This window comes from Dendrobates tinctorius, unplaced genomic scaffold, assembly GCF_039654945.1.
Source record: "Dendrobates tinctorius isolate UK_male_01 unplaced genomic scaffold, ASM3965494v1 ptg000241l, whole genome shotgun sequence".
Lineage (NCBI taxonomy): Eukaryota > Metazoa > Chordata > Amphibia > Anura > Dendrobatidae > Dendrobates > Dendrobates tinctorius.
In genome coordinates this window covers 156,022-173,605 of record NW_027361908.1, presented here as the reverse complement: position 1 = coordinate 173,605, position 17,584 = coordinate 156,022, and the positions used below count along the sequence as shown (strand labels likewise).

The 17,584-nt window shown below is 42.3% G+C and overlaps 1 protein-coding gene across 1 annotated transcript in view; it reads left to right on the top strand.

Annotated features, from left to right (window-relative positions):
* ACTR6 (actin related protein 6) overlaps positions 1 to 17,584 on the top strand; it is a 52,587-nt gene that overhangs the window by 14,872 nt on the left and 20,131 nt on the right. Inside the window, exons 2-8 of the mRNA XM_073556878.1 lie at positions 1,083 to 1,200; positions 7,386 to 7,454; positions 8,793 to 8,916; positions 9,008 to 9,143; positions 9,572 to 9,628; positions 12,155 to 12,253; positions 16,666 to 16,744. Of these exons, the coding sequence (XP_073412979.1) occupies positions 1,083 to 1,200; positions 7,386 to 7,454; positions 8,793 to 8,916; positions 9,008 to 9,143; positions 9,572 to 9,628; positions 12,155 to 12,253; positions 16,666 to 16,744 (682 nt within the window). The remainder of the gene's footprint in view (positions 1 to 1,082; positions 1,201 to 7,385; positions 7,455 to 8,792; positions 8,917 to 9,007; positions 9,144 to 9,571; positions 9,629 to 12,154; positions 12,254 to 16,665; positions 16,745 to 17,584) is intronic.

The following is a 17,584-nucleotide window of genomic DNA, read 5'->3' as shown; positions in this document are numbered from 1 at the left end:
ACGCTACGATTCTATGATTCTAAATACTTGTGGAACTATAAGTCCCAGCATAACCATATCACTTTGGGCTTACAGCGCAGAGAACCTCTGCAACTCATCGGCCATTTACAATAATGCCAGTCCCTAATTTACCATCATAATTATGCCTCCAAGTGCATCCTAAAGCGTATACACAGCGCCCCCTAGATGTCACAGAGGTTACTGCATCACACTAGACAAAACAGAAACGGGGCAAAAATGTAATACTTAGTGATGAGCGGGCGTGCTCGGTTAAAGTGTTATATGAGCGTGCTCGGGTGCTAACTGAGTGACTTCGGCGTGCTTGAAGAATACTTTTAAGTCGCCATGGCTGCATGTCTCGTTGCTGTTTGACAGATGCAGGGATTGTCTGTCTGTTAGGTAATCCCTGCATGTGTTGCGGCTGTTGAACAGCGACGAGACATGCATGCTTGAACATAGTATTCAAGCACGCCGGAGACACCCTGTTAGCACCAGAGCAAGCTCAGATAACACCTCTTCCCAGCGTGCTCGCTCATCACCAGTAATACTCAATCGGGCCCTTAGGTTTTCAGTTTCAAATGGAATTCCCTGATGGCGTCTTCAGTGTGCCCCAGGATGGGCTATGAGCCAGGCCTTGGGGTATGTGCACCCTACACAACATTTTATTCACGTGGATTCCACCTGGAAAGAGCACTGCAAAAAATGATCATAATGCACTGCAATGTAAAAGCAACACTGGTGTAATGGTCAGTATTCTGTTACTTATTAACCCTTCAGGCTTCTGAGACCATGAAGTGGTTAGAAGAAATACCGTTCATTCTTCAGGCGCCTTCCTTGGGAAGCTGTCTGCTCTGCAATGATGAATTAGCTCAAGGACAGATTCTAGTTTTGTTCTCTTCCACTACTACTAGGGCTATGAGCTTTTTGTGTTTCTGCATATTGGACCCTAAGAGGGATAAATGTCTTTTTCTGTGTTTGTAACATTTCTTTTCCCAGGTACTATTAGCCCAGTAGGCTATAGAATAGTAGTGTGAACGAAGCCTACATTTCTCAGACATTTAGAACTGCTGGTTTTCTTTTAGTGTGATCCCAAACTGTCAATTCAGATCGAAGACCGCTCGCTTAAAGACATTCACAGCGAATCAGATCGATGAAATAAAAGATCCGTCTGGACTTTTCTATATTCTTCCATTTCAGAAGGTAATTTTTTTTTCATAATAATGTAGTGATAAATCCTCATGTTGCCTCTTCAGGTATTTCCTATCTGTATTAGATTCTGAGAAGAATGATTGAGAACTACAGGAACATGGCTCCCATTAGATCTTGTCACCCTGTACTCTTAGGCCACATTCAGTATGTGGTCAGTATTCTACCTCAGTATGTGTAAGTAAAAACCAGGAGTGGGTGATAATCCAGAAGTGGTGACGGGTTTCTATTATACTTCTCCTCAGACTGTTCCTCTCCTGGTTTTGGCTTATACATACTGAGGTAAAATGCTGAACGTGGCCAGTCCTGATTGATAAATCTGACTAGTTATATAGTAATACATCTTCACTAATCAGACATGATGACCTTAATTGTGGCAGTGTTGATTGTCATCCAGTTTTCCCTGAACAGATGTAACTGAAAAATAGGTTTTTGGTGGCCAATGAATTGTGATAAAATGGCAGATTGTGACTGAATCTCTTCCTTGAATCATTACTCATTCACCAAATTCTCAATTTACAGGTGAATTGTGTGTTCAGTGAAGACAGACTGAGATAGGAGATGGTGGTGGCTATTGGTAAGATTCTATGTAGATGGGAAAGCAGGGAGGATTAGGTAGGAGCTCTGCCGCTAGCTCCTCATCCCCTCTGCTGCTAGCTCCTCATCCCCTCTGCTGCTAGCTCCTCATCCCCTCTGCTGCTAGCTCCTCATCCCCTCTGCTGCTAGCTCCTCATCCCCTCTGCTGCTAGCTCCTCATCCCCTCTGCTGCTAGCTCCTCATCCCCTCTGCTGCTAGCTCCTCATCCCCTCTGCAGCTAGCTCCTCATCCCCTCTGCAGCTAGCTCCTCATCCCCTCTGCAGCTAGCTCCTCATCCCCTCTGCAGCTAGCTCCTCATCCCCTCTGCAGCTAGCTCCTCATCCCCTCTGCAGCTAGCTCCTCATCCCCTCTGCAGCTAGCTCCTCATCCCCTCTGCAGCTAGCTCCTCATCCCCTCTGCTGCTAGCTCCTCATCCCCTCTGCTGCTAGCTCCTCATCCCCTCTGCAGCTAGCTCCTCATCCCCTCTGCAGCTAGCTCCTCATCCCCTCTGCAGCTAGCTCCTCATCCCCTCTGCAGCTAGCTCCTCATCCCCTCTGCAGCTAGCTCCTCATCCCCTCTCACCTCCCATCGATATAGAATCTTATCAGTAGTAACTGCCATCTCCCATCTCAGTAATGTAACATTCTGTAGTCCCTGAATACACATTTTACCTGGGAACTGAGAATTTTGTGAACGAATCATCAGTCCTGGCAGAGAAAGAAGATGTATGTGATAAGATATACTGCATAGTTTCTTATTTTCATGTGTACTATTGATTTATGCAATAAAAATGAAGCCAACAATTACTCTGTAACTTGTGAAACAAGCCCTATAATGATTTTAGTTATGTCTATACAGACCTCAAACGGTGTGTTGACAGCTTAACCCCTTCATGACCCAGCCTATTTTACCTTTGACCTTAATGACCTGGCCATTTTTTGCAATTCTGACCAGTGTCCCTTTATGAGGTAATAACTCTGGAACGCTTCAACGCATCCTAGCGATTCTGAGATTGTTTTTTCGTGACATATTGGGCTTCATGTTAGTGGTAAATTTAGATCGATTATTTTTGCGTTTATTTGTGAAAAAATCAGAAATTTGGCGAAAATTTTGAAAATTTCGCAATTTTCAAATTTTGAATTTTTATTCTGTTAAACTAGAGAGTTATGTGACACAAAATAGTTACTAAATAACATTTCCCACATGTCTACTTTACATCAGCACAATTTTGGAAGCAAAATATTTTTTTGTTAGGAAGTTATAAGGGTTAAAAGTTGACCAGTGATTTCTCATTTTTACAACAACATTTACAAAACCATTTTTTTTAGGGCAGAAAATACCCAAAAGTGACACCATTCTAAAAACTGCACCCCTCAAGCTACTCAAAACTACATTCAAGAAGATTATTAACCCTTTAGGTGTTTCACAGGAACTAAAGCAACATGGAAGGAAAAAAAGGACATTTTAATTTTTCCAACAAAAATTTTCTTTCAGCATCAATTTTTTCATTTTCACATGGGCAACAGGATAAAATGGATCCTAAAATTTGTTGGGCAATTTCCCCTGAGTACACTGATACCTCATATGTGGTCAAAAACCACTGTTTGGGCGCACGGCAGGGCTCAGAAGGGAAGGAGTGCCATTTGACTTTTTGAATGGAAAATATGCTGGAATATTTAACGCTTGCCATGTCGCGTTTGGAGAGTCGCTGTGTGCCTAAACACTGGCGCTCCCCCACAAGTGACCCCATTTTGGAAACTAGACCCCCCAAGGAACTTATCTAGATGCATAGTGATCACTTTGAACCCCCAGGTGCTTCTCAAATTGATCCATAAAAAAAAAAAAAAAGTACTTTTTTTCACAAAAATTATCTTTTAGCCTCAGTTTTTTCATTTTCACATGGGCAACAGGATAAAATGGATCCTAAAATTTGTTGGGCAATTTCTCCTGAGTACACCGATACCTCATATGTGGTCATAAACCACTGTTTGGGTGCACGGCAGGGCCCGGAAGGGAAGGAGCGCCATTTGACTTTTTGAATGGAAAATTAGCTCCAATCGTTATCGGACACCATGTCGTGTTTGGAGAGCCCCTGTGTGCCTAAACATTGGAGCTCCCCCACAAGTGACACCATTTTGGAAACTAGACCCCTTAAGGAACTTATCTAGATGTGTAGTGAGCACTTTGAACCCCCAAGTGCTTCACAAAAGTTTATAACATAGAGCAGTGAAAATAAAAAATCATTTTTTTTCCTCAAAAATGATTTTTTAGCACGCTATTTTTTATTTTCACAAGGCTAACAGGAGAAATTGGACCACAAAAGTTGTTGTCCAGATTGTCCTGAGTATGCTGGTACCCCATATGTGGGGGGGGGGCACTGTTTGGGTGCACGGCAGGGCGCAGAAGGGAATGAGCGCCATTTGACTTTTTGAAATGAAAATTAGCTACAATCGTTAGCGGACACCATGTCGTGTTTGGAGAGCCCCTGTGTGCCTAAACTTTGGAGCTCCCCCACAAATGACCCCATTTTGGAAACTAGACCCCCTAAGGAACTTATCTAGATGCATAGTGAGCACTTTGAACCCCCAGGTGATTCACAGAAGTTTATAATGCAGAGCAGTGAAAATAAAAAATCTTTTTTTTTTCCTAAAAAAAATTTTTTTAGTTGGCAATTTTTTATTTTCACAAGGGTACTAGGATAAATTGGACCCCAAAAGTTGTTGTCCAGTTTGTCCTGAGTACGCTGGTACCCCATATGTGGGGGGGAACCACTGTTTGGGCACACGTTGGGGCTCAGCAGGGAAGTAGTGACATTTTGAAATGCTGACTTTGATGGAATGGTCTGCGGGCGTCATGTTACATTTGCTGAGCCCCTGTGTGCCTAAACAGTAGAAACCCCCCACAAGTGACCCCATTTTGGAAACTAGACCCCCCAAGGAACTTATCTAGATGTGTGGTGAGCACCTTGAACCCCCAAGTGCTTCACAGAAGTTTATAATGCAGAGCCGTGAAAATAAAAAATCATTTTTTTTCCCTCAAAAAAAATGAATTTTAGCATGCAATTTTTTTTTCACAAGGGTAACAGGAGAAATTGGACCCCAAAAGTTGTTGTCCAGTTTGTCCTGAGTACGCTGATACCCCATATGTGGGGGATGACCACTGTATGGGCACACGTCAGGGCTCGGAAGGGAAGTAGTGACGTTTTGGTATGCAGACTTTGATGGAATGGTCTGCGGGCATCATGTTACATTTGCAGAGCCCTTGATGTACCTAAACTGTAGAAACCCCCCACAAGTGACCCCATTTTGGAAATTAGACCCCCCAGGGAACTTATCTAGATGTGTAGTGCGCACCTTGAACCCCGAAGTGCTTCACAGAAGATTGTAACGCAGAGCCATGAAAATAAAAAATCTTTTTTTTTTCCTCAAAAAATGAATTTTTAGCTCGCAATTTTTTATTTTCACAAGGGTAACAGGAGAAATTGGACCCCAAAAGTTGTTGTCCAGTTTGTCCTGAGTACGCTGATACCCCATATGGGGAGGGACCATTGTTTGGGCACACGTCGGGGCTTGGAAGGGAAGTAGTGACGTTTTGAAATACCGACTTGATCGAATGGTCTGCGGGCATCATGTTACGTTTGCAGAGCCTCTGATGTGCCTAAACAGTGGAAACCCCCCACAAGTGACCCCATTTTGGAAACTAGACCACCAAGGAACGTATGTAAGATGTGTTGTGAGCACTTTGAACCCCCAAGTGCTTCACAGAAGTTTATAATGCAGAGACGTGAAAATGAAAAAATCATTTTTTTCCACAAAAATAATTTTTTAGCCCCCAATTTTTTATTTTCCCAAGGGTAACACGAGAAATTAGTCCCCAAAAGTTGTTGTGCAATTTTTCCTGAGTACGCTGATACCTCATATGTTGGGGTAAACCACTGTTTGGGCACACGTCAAGGCTCGGAATGGAAGTAGTGACGTTTTGAAATGCAGACTTTGATGGAATAGTCTGCGGTCGTCATTACGTTTGCAGAGCACCTGATGTGCCTAAACAGTGGAAACCCCCCCACAAGTGACCCCGTTTTGGAAACTAGACCTTCCAAGGAACGTATGTAAGATGTGTTGTGAGCACTTTGAACCCCCAAGTGCTTCACAGAAGTTTATAATGCAGAGACGTGAAAATGAAAAAATCATTTTTTTCCACAAAAATAATTTTTTAGCCCCCAATTTTTTATTTTCCCAAGGGTAACACGAGAAATTAGTCCCCAAAAGTTGTTGTGCAATTTTTCCTGAGTACGCTGATACCTCATATGTTGGGGTAAACCACTGTTTGGGCACACGGCAGGGCTTGGAAGGGAGGGAGCACCGTTTGACTTTTTGAACGCAAAATTGGCTGGAATCAATGGTTGCACCATGTCGCGTTTGGCGACCCCCTGATGTGCCTAAACAGTGGAAACCCCTCAATTCTAACTCCAACCCTAACCCCAACACACCCCTAACCACAAGCCTAACCCTAATTCCAACGCTAACCCTAATTCCAACCCTAACCCTAACCCACTTTCCAATCATAACCCTAACCCTCTTTCCAACCCTAACCCTAACCCTCTTTCCAACCCTAACCCTCTTTCCAACCCTAACCCTAACCCTCTTTTCAACCCTAACCCTAACCCTCTTTTCAACCCTAACCCTCTTTTCAACCCTAACCCTCTTTTCAACCCTAACCCTAATGGAAAAATAAAAATAAAAATATTTTCTTTATTTTATTAGTTGTGCCTACCTATGGGGGTGATAATCGGGGGGGTTTATTTACTTTTTCTTTCATTTTGATCACTGTGAGAGTGATCAAAATGAAAGAATAGAATCTGCAGCCGGCAGATTCGGGCGGGCGCACTGCGCATGCGCCCGCCATTTTCTAAGATGGCGGCGCCCATGAACCGGACCCGCCGGACACCGGGAGCGACAGGGGGACTTAGAAGGTGCCGGGGGAGGTGAGAGGGGGTGAGGGGGTTATCGGAATCTGGCGGGGAGCAGAGGGAATGGGAGGGGGCAGATGATGACAGCGGCGGCAGATCGCCGCTGTCATTCAGTTGCGGGGGGGGTGGAATCGGTGTCTCCAGCCATGTCAGATGCTACAGCAGCATCGGCCATGGCTGGATTGTAATATTTCATCAATTTTCATTGATGAAATATTACTATCGCTCTGATTGGCTGTTAAAAGTGAAACAGCCAATCAGAGCGATCGTAGCCACGTGGGGGCGAAGCCACGCCCCCTGTGGCGAAGAACAAAGCCCCCTGTATCTGCTGGTCGGGTGACCTTTCAGTGACCTAGGTCACCCGACCCGCAGGGGGGCTTTAAAGTCATGACGCCACATAGGCGTCATGGGTCGTTCTGGCACGACTTTTCATGACGCCTACGTGGCGTCAAAGGTCGTGAAGGGGTTAAAGACTCGTATATCATGCCAGTGTATGCAGGTTTTTTGTGTGTATTAAATCTGCGCTGAATAAACTAAAATTATAGTAATTCAATGAATGTATGCCTTTGCACGGTGATATGTTCATTACTCTTAATAGTTTTGCCATTTTACTGATCTGTTCTTTTATTACCAGGGTTACTTGGTGAATTGGGATGTCCAAAGACAAGTATGGGATTATCTTTTTGGCAAGGAAATGTTTCAGGTAATGTACTGCATGTGACATGCCAGTAATATTGAGCTTATGAGTATTGGTAGTTGAGAACATTCCATAGATAGATTCATTATTTTAGTTTTTATGACATTGAGTCCCATACATTATTTATTTATACTGGGAATCAAAACCATCTGGAATTTTTTTTATATCAAATTTCACAAGCTATATGATATGCAAGTTATCAGTCGTTTATATAGTGTCCGTTTCTTCTATGCAATACTTTACAAGATAGTCCAGCTTGATTCTGTTGTACATAATAAATTGGACACAGAGCTGGACTGCAAATATAAAGCTGGAAGAAAATATATGGAATAATATGGTATTTACTAGACTTAAATGGAATCTCAGCAGGTTTTTGCTTCCTCTTTTGAGAGCATGATGTAGGCAAAGAGACCCTGTTAGCAACAACGTATCACTTAGTTTACTAGGTGAATCAATTGTGACACAGAGTTCCTAGATGTAGCAGAGCTCAGAATGCTATTCCCAACCACACCATAGCTCACTATGTACCGTACATTGTATATTGACAGTGATCTGCTTATCAGAGGAGAGGGCATGTTCTATGCACTGTGATCCAGGCAGTGATAATCTCCTAGCAATAAAACCTTCATTGCATGTAAACAGCTTAATCAATGGTAAGTTGCTGAATTCAGTGTCTTTGCTGCTGCCTCATGCTGTGCTCAGATTACATAGCAAAAAGCTGCTGATGGATTCCCTTTAAGAAACCGCTGCACAACAGTCTGTGCGGTCAAAAGTGAACAGGACGCCAGCATTGTACTGAATATTGTTTATTAACTTTTCCTGACCTTTGAAAACAAGAACAGCTCAAATCTGCCTCTTCCAACAGGTTAGGTACTTTTTTTTTATAGTATAGAACATCCTTCATGATGGGGGAAGAGGACACTTACAGTTAACTTTTAGAACATGCCATGGAGTTTTCACAATGATGTAAAATGAAAAGGCCACGATACAAGTGTTTTTCCCTTCTTCATACAGGTCATAGGATATTGCTTGGGCTCTGGCCTGATTTCCTCTAAGCCTTCTATTAGACATAAATATTAAGGGTAATCCCGATGAGTATGCTCCATTGTTGGCCATCGCATAGCTATACAGTGGTACACTTCACCCATTGGTCGCGTTTTTTGATGTGCCCAGCAGCAGTATACAAATGTTGGGTCTACAGCTTATACTCTGAGAAAGGAGCACTCCAAAAAGCTCTGAAAATGATGACAATCTGTATTTCTTTTTCCTAACCACTTACTATAAAATGTGCTTCTTTATGTTTGTAACCTTAAACTTGATTTAAAGGTGTTGTTTTTTTCTAAGGTGGACTTTGTAGAATCAAACATAATAATCACGGAGCCATATTTTAACTTCAGTTCAATTCAAGAGTCTATGAATGAGATCCTTTTTGAAGAATATCAGTTCCAGGCAGCGCTAAGAGTGAACCGTATGTCTTTTCTGAAATGATTTGGATATTGGGATAATGTGGGGTAAGTGACATCCAGATGTTAATATTTTGCTCTGTTCTATTTTGGAAGCTGGGGCTCTGAGCGCCCACAGATACTTTCATGACAACCCTTCAGAGCTGTGCTGCATCATCGTAGACACTGGCTATTCCTTCACTCACATTGTACCCTACTGTCGCAGCAAGAAGAAGCAAGAAGGGATAATAAGGTAGGAGCATGGCTGAGGAAACTGACCTGTTTCTTAAAGGCCTCTTTCACACTTCAGTCTCTTTGCTATCCGTCGCTGTCCGACTTTTCGACGGAGACAAAAAAACGTTCCTATGGACGTTCTTTCCCGGCCAACGGACACCGATTTTCCGACGGATCAGTTGCACAGCGGACAAAACGGAAGGCCATCCAACACAATCCGTCGTTAATACAAGTCAATGAGAAAAAAACAGATCCAGCAAAATAATTTGCTGGATCCGTTTTTTTCTAAAAACGACGGATTGTGACTGATGCAAAAAGACTGAACTGTGAAAGAGGCCAAAGGTGAGAGGTTGACAGCTTGCTGCTTTCTAGTTTGAATGAGAAGTGCTAGTGTCTTAGTCGTTCTGGATATGCCTGTGTACCGTTCTGTATCATTTTTTCTTTCAGGATTAATGTTGGGGGGAAGTTGCTAACAAATCATCTCAAAGAGATCATATCATACAGGTAAGCTTACTGTCGTTGGCCTAGCTTACTCTGGCATCTTAAAACAAGTGTAATATAGGTACATCTATCACCTGTGCACAGAATACGTGCAGAAATGTGTTCGTGTGCATGTGTGACTGTCACGCCGTCATTTTTGGAACTAGTGAAGAAAGCAGTTCTGTCCTACAGCAGTGAGCAGGTAGTAGACATGTTTGTGAACTACCACTACAAAGGACATTGGGACACTTGTTCTTGGGATTGCTGGAGATCCCAAGCAGTCGAAACCTCTAGCAATGAGACATATAACCTATTCTGCCAATGACTAATAAATGTGTTTAGTGGAAAATCTTTTTCAGGACACTGTTACCTAAAATAACTTACATTGTCTCAATTTAAGCTATAACGGGAATCTGTCAGCAGGTTTATGTAATCTGAGGGCAGCATGAGGTAGAAGCTAAGACACGGATTTCAGCGATGTGTCACTTATTGATCTATGTGCTCTTGTTTCAATACAATGATTGTGTTACCAGCAGGAGATTAAGACAACAGCTCATGTAGTCCTGGTCCAAAAACACTCCCAGCTTTGGTAGATTTTGACCTGTTTATATACATAAGTTTATTTTCAGGTTTTAGTAGCGTCTTATTTTATATCAGGAATAGAGACTGTCATATGTTACATATGCTTACCCATTGTTATCCTATAGATTGTGCTGTATGTAGTCCTGATTCCATTCCCATGAGTCAGGATTGTCATATATATTCTCCTGCAGAGACCCTCCTGATCGCTCTTTACCTAGTGCACTGTCAGTGTGCATTGCCGATGTGGGTGTGTACATTCCTGGGCATATCTCCCGGGTTAGTGCTCTGGTCATGTGACTAGACTCGAGCTAACTTGATCAACGTGAGCGGCTCTGGTCCCATGACCGGACTGCCTTCCTTGTCACATTCTTGGGACATACCCTCCCTGGTTTTTCAATGTTACATGCGCCAACATGGATCGGCATCTCGGCCAAATCCTAGGTGGACACCATAGGGTGATTTTCTAGGGGTGTGACTGACAATATGAGTAGTATGGTCCCCCATTGATTATACAAATGGCCACTTTTCTTGTGATAAGCAATAAATTATGGGTGGGATTTCTTGGCCCTGCCTTTGGAGGTGTAACTTTATTTTAGACTGGCTGATGGTGACTATCTATATTTACGGTGGTCTTGCCCTACTTGGCTGTGTTGAGTACAATTTGCCTAAATATTAAGATATGTCCGACCCACCAATCTTAGGCATACGCTGCTAATTAAAACCCTGTGTGCGTCGTTTGTGCCGATTGGTCCCGCATGCTCCTGTTGGTGTGATGTTCCTCCCCCCCCTTCCCCAGAAGAAAGCAGTACACTGAAATGCATGTCGGGGCTTGGCACCACATCTCACACAAGGTAATCTCTCTCTTTGCATATATCTCTCTGGTCTTTTTTTTTTCTTTCCTAGTTCTATTGTTCCTGTTAGTTTGCTATCCTTGTCTGGTTTGTTTTTGATACCATGTAACAAGTGTATAATACCATTAGGGAACATTGACTTGTTTTTGGTATAGATAGGCATCACAACACATAACCAGACCTCAATCAGAGAACAATAAAACTTTCACACTCCTTATCTATGAACAGTTCCAATATGTATGGCCACAACTGTTTATCCCTCTCCCATAATGATAGTTCTGCTTCAGGTCACTTGAAGTGATTCTTCAGATGTTGTATTAGTCTAGCCTGATGAAGAGACCTGAGTAGCCTTGAAAGCTCGCAGTTAGCCATTAAAAGGTATCAACCACTGAGGACACTCAAATCTAAATATTTTTGCATAATATAGGAGTAGACCTAGATATGACTTGCCTCCTGTTGCATATTCTATGTGGGATTGTGGAGCCATCTTGTGGTTTCCCACTTTTTAACAGTTTGTAATCTATAGTTCTCTTTTGTTGTAATAAACTTTGTTTGTTTTTGCTACATATGGTTCTTGTGTACATTTTTTTGGTAGGATCTTAATGTACACAGATGTCGTGTGGACCCGGTTAGCCATCGATACATTGTTAGAATCAGGGTCTCTTTTCCTACATTATGCTGCTTTCAGATGAGGTAGCAAAAACATGGTGACAGATTCCCTTTAAGCTGTGTGTGCAAAATGTGAAGCATTAACATGATGTAAATAGATTTTTTACAGAGAATATTTCTGTCTAAAAGTCCGAACAGGAATTGTTGGGTTACAAACAATGTTTTTTCAAGCTGTCGTGTACTGAGAAGTTTTAGTTTTCTATTTTGCCACGTCCCGATAATATTTGTTTGTGAGCAAGCAAGGTGGCAAGTGATTGAGACAGTGAGACCATGTAAGAGCCTTCCTCTATCTGGGGCAAGCAGTGATGGCTGTAATAAATCAGACTTTGCTGCTTTCTCTAACATATAATTTTGTTTATAAAATGATTGTATTCAGTTCAGTTGGCTTCTTTTGTATCCATGTTTTTTTTCTACATATTCAATATGCACATATTTGTTTTTCCCATAGACAATTGCATGTTATGGATGAGACCCACGTAATCAATCAAGTAAAAGAAGATGTGTGCTATGTAGCTGCCGATTTTTATAAGGACATGGAAGTGGCGAAGTACGTATTCTGAGATGTTGATTAGATTTACGATGAAACTGTAAGGTTTGGAAGCCACCTTCAAAGCTGTCCCAGCCAGCGCTTAGCAGGAAATGGCTCTTTTCATAAAGGATAGACCATTCCAGTGGACCAATGAAGAGTATTTTTTTTTTATACAAAATGTGAGTTAGCAAACATTCATTTTCCACCATTTGTGGGCATGTCATAAAATACAGGAATTGTGGGAGGATGTTTGAAAATATTTGAAAATGTATCCAATTTTCTTATGCCTTTACCGTGACCTCGCCAGAGGGAGATAGAGAGAGATATATATATATATATATATATATATATATATATATAGATATATATATATATAACTAATGGATGTCTTAAGGAAGTTGTCCACTACTTGAACAACTTCTTCTCATACCCCTCACTTCGCCCCACAAAATAATAAAGACTGTACTTGCTTCCGGCGCCGTTCCCACAGTGTCGGCACTCCATCACCTGGGGCTCCCTAATCAGTACTGGCGTCACTGTCCCCGCCTCCTGACAAATTAAGCAGGAAGAGGAAGTGAGAGATCAGCTGCAGCCAGGATTCCTCTTCATGTTCGATTTGTCCGAAAACGGGGACAGTGATTCAGCATTGATTGGGCTCTGACGTCAATGTCACAATAACAGCACGGGAGCCCCGGGAGAGCGAGTGCCAACAGCACCGACACGGGAGGTGAGTGTAAGCTTTATTATTTTATTGTCACCAAACATTTTGATCAAGAAGGGGTTGTCCTAGAAGTGGACAACTTCTTGAACCCCTTAACCCCCGGAGCTTTTTTTCGGGTTTGTGTTTTCGTTTTTCGCTCCCCTACTTCTCAGAGCCATAACTTTTATTTTTCCGTCAATATGGCCGTGTGAGGGCTTGTTTTTTGTGGGACGAGTTGTACTTTTGAATGACAACATTGGTTTTAACATGTGATGTACTAGAAGACGGTGAAAAAAAAAACAAGTGTGGTGAAATTGCAAAAAAAGTGCAATCCCACGCTTCTTTTTTATTAGGTTCACTAAATGCTAAAATTGACCTGCCATTATGATTTTCCATGTCATTACGAGTTCATAGACACCAACCATGCCGAGGTTCTTTGTTATCTAAGTGATGGAAAAAAAATTCCAATCATTATTTTTAAAAAAAAAAAAAAGCACCATTTTCCGATACCCATAGCGTTTCCATTTTTTGTGATCTCTGGTTGGGTGAGGGCTTGTTTTTTTCGCGCTGGGCTGTTGTTTTTAATTATACCATTTTGGTACAGATACAATTTTTTGATCGCCTGTTATTGCGTTTTAATGCAATGTCACTGCAACCAAAACAACATAATTCTGGCGTTTTGACTTTTTTCTCACTACGACATTCAGCGATTAATCCTTATTTTTTATTGATAGATCTGACAATTCTGAACGCGGCGATGCCAAATATGTCTGTTTGATTTTATTTTTGTTTTATTTTAAATGGGGCGAAAGGAGGTGATTTGATCTTTTATATTTTTTGTAATCTTCTTTTTTATTTTTAAAAACATTTTTCTTTAACTTTTGGCATGCTTCAATAGTCTCCATGGTAGACTAGAAGCTGCCATAACCTGATCGGCTCTCCTACATAGAGACGATGATTAGATCACCTCTATATAGCAGATTTACTCACTTGCTATGAGCACCGACCACTTGGTATCGCTCACAGCAAATCGGCACTCACAACCCCAGGAGACCTTGGGTTGTCATGCCAACACACCGGTGACCCGCGATCACGTGACTGGGGTCACCGGTGTACATATTTCCGGCGCGTTTGCCGGAGGCGCTTGTTAAATGCCGCTGTCAGAGTTTGACAGCGGCATTTAACTGGTTAATAGCCATGGGTGAATCGCGATTCCACCCACGGTTATTGCGGGCACATGTCAGCTGTTTTGAACAGCTGACAAGTCCTGGGAAAGATGTGGGCTCACCGCTGGAGCCCACATCAAAGGGAAGGGAGACTGACATCGGCGTACTATTTCGGAAAGGGGTTAAAGAGAACCAGTCATCACAATTTAACCTGTTATGGACATAATGGCCCTGTTACCCAGTCTTAATGGATACCTGTAGTCATGAACTGCAGGGGGGATATATTTGGGCATCCCACCGCTGCCACCAATATGTCATGAAGCGGGGTGTTTGGTTGTCCCCAGTTTGTCAGGGTTCCTATTTTATTACACCCACTCCAGTTCCTGTTTTGGAACTGGAGGCTCTCAGGTGCCCCACTTACCATCAGGTCAGTTAGGGAACTGCACCTAGGGTAATCAGTCGCCAGACGGGCTGCTGGGATGTGTACTGGCTATTAGGCACGCTGCAGCGAGGGAAATATAACTGCTCCCAGCCACAGCCAGGCAATACGCTTATAAAACCAGTTCTGTCACTGCCAGCTTTGCCCCACAAGCCCAGGACACGGTGCTGCCACCAGCTCCTATTCCTATGATTAGTAACGGGTCAGGTGCCAACCCAATCAGTAGCGAATTTAGCCTCAGAGGATGTTAAGTACGTTATAGAGCAAGGAGAAACGAAGTTAGTAATTTTATAGATTTTACTCCTAAAGGTAGGCAGTGTTTACGAAAGGTATAAAATATATTACAAAATGAGACAATTGAAATATCTACAAACGATTACAAAATAACAGGGATTAAAAGGAGAAAAACACTTACAGTTGCTTAAGTCATTTCATAGCAGACCATGCGGTGCGGGGGAGGGGCGATACATCACAGTGCATCACAGAGCCTCTCTGTATCAGGGTTCCAGGGCAAACACGCCTGCAAAATGAGCTCCCACTATCTTATACCCCTGATCGTGACATCACTGAGGTGGGCGGAGCTATGGACGCACTCCCCTTTCAGAAATCCCTAATAAACTCATAAGTATCATATCTCTGCGAGGGAACCTCGTATCGTGACGAACAAAGTATCAGCTTACTCAGCATGAAGTTGGCGTTCATTTAAGTCCAAACACGAAGTGCCTGTATGAACTGGTTAAGTAGGAATCCATTTCTTGGATTCCGCTGAAGTCTAGAAAAGTACAGGGTGGGTAGCTCTATCGGAGCACATTCCAAATATGTAACTTTCATACTTATAACACCAACTGGGGTAAAGATATGCCTTAACATTTAGATCTTAATTCAACTCTATCTTAGACAAAAAAGCACGTTTCCCCAACTGCCTTCAGCCAGCTTAGGGCCATAAACTATTATCATGTTACACAGAATGTGGAGCTGGGAGGGGAGGGAGTTGGAAAGCCCACAGCTGGTGTCTTGCACAGACCTAATGCTCAGTGTGTGTGACAATGAAAAGTTCTAGAAGGGTACTTTGAATGTGAGCATATTCGTAGTATCATTACACCTGTTGTAAAAAAATCTATATCCTGGTTCTTGTTTAATTTACTTTAGAAGTTTTTCTGCAATAGCTCTTCATCCATCAGGGCATGACTGTGAGTAGAGTCTTGAGCTCTGCCATGGCCCTTCTGAATTTGCATGAGCCTCCTTTTTCAAATTTTGCCCTTGCGCTGCCCTCTCACTTGTCTGTAGGGAGAACTAAAGGATCAGCCATTGAAATTTAACAGACTTCTCTCCCTTGTCATTATCTGTTGGAAAAGAGACAACAGGCCTCCATACAGATTAGATATCAGGGAGTTGGCCACCTTAAGTCCAATGTGTATGGGGACCTTTAACCTGTCATCAAATAAGACACAACATTAGTGTTTTTTTTTAATAATCTTGGAAAATGATTTTCAGAGTTTGTACGATGTCTTTATACATCCCATAGAGATGCTTTCGTGTACATTAGAAACATATGGCTAGTTAAAGGAGCACTCCTCCGATCAAAGCTTTTGTCCTCTTAATATATTGCAGTCATCATATTATGTAGCACTATGTACTTGCAGTTGCTCATTTTGCCTTTCTATCCAGATAATTCTTCTGTTTTCCGTTAGGTCTATGACATGATGTGATCAAAAACTAACTAGCTGAAGCCTTCTAAGCAGGGCTGTGGAGTCGGTAAGCCAAATCTCCGACTCCTCAATTTCCCTGACTCCGACTCCAATAAAATGGGCTCCGACTCCACAGTCCTGCTTCTAAGCTCTGTGTAGAAAGAGGCAGACAGTTTTCCCTGCATGAGTCCTCAGTGACTGCAAAAATCAATGACCGGGAGAGGTGCAGAGCAGCTGGGTCAGGAGTTGAAGAGGGGAATAATTTCTGTAGGGACAAGAGACTTCCTGTTTCTACATAGAGAAAGGCAAAATGAGCAATTGAAAGTACACAGTGCTATATAATATTATGATTGCAATATATCAGAAGGATAAAAACTTTGATGGGAGGAGTGCTTCTTTAATTTTCATATTTCAGTGCTAACAAGTATTGTCTTTAGGTTAAAAGGGGAAGACAACTCTGTGATGGTTGATTATGTACTTCCAGACTTCAGCACTATCAAGAAAGGTTTTGTTAAGGTACGTTGGTTTTTGGTACATCACATTTACAGGATGATAATTTGCACGACAGGCAAATGTATATTTGAGAATATTGTACTTTTATGCAATTTTGCTAGAATCCCTTCCCATAATCTTTGTGTTATGCTAGTAAATATGGAACTAAGGCTACGTTCCCAAGATGAGCTTTTGTTGAGTTTTTGACACTGCAGAATTTCTGCACCATTTTTGCACCTATTATTTAAATTGGGTTACTTGCGTCTTTCATTCCTTTTATATGTGTGATTTTTTTTTTTTTTTTCCTCCCCTATATCGCTTCATTCTGGGACACAGGTAACCATGGGTGTATGCTGCTGACAATATGCAAAAAAAGGACTTGGTTCCTCCTCAGCAGTGTACACCCACCGAGTGGCACAAAGCTCGTCTGTTTTCGCTTAGTGTCATTAAGAAGCAGACCTGGATCTGATCCTACGTCTGTTCTTTTTTTTTTTTTTTTTTTTTTTTTTCCTTAAGTCACCTTGTTGTGTTTTATTAATTTTTTTTTTCTTTAGGTTCTTCCCGTCAGGGTAACAGGGTGTAACGTCTCACCCTGTTTTCTCAAAAATAAACAACCAAGAGAACAGTGTGCTGCAATCCATATCATACCCTCTTAGGCAGGACCTTACCCTCTGACACTTCAAGCGTCGTTTGTGGCGGTCGGTATTTGTTTTTTCCAGACCCTAGCCCTCTCCTCAGAGCGGGTTGGGAGGAAGGCAGTTGTCACTTCTCAGTGACCCTCTCCTCTCACGGTCGACAGTCTTCTGCACCTTCCTGGGCAACGAATGTGCGGGAAAGAGGGCGGCTTTTCCCAGTTACCCGTTC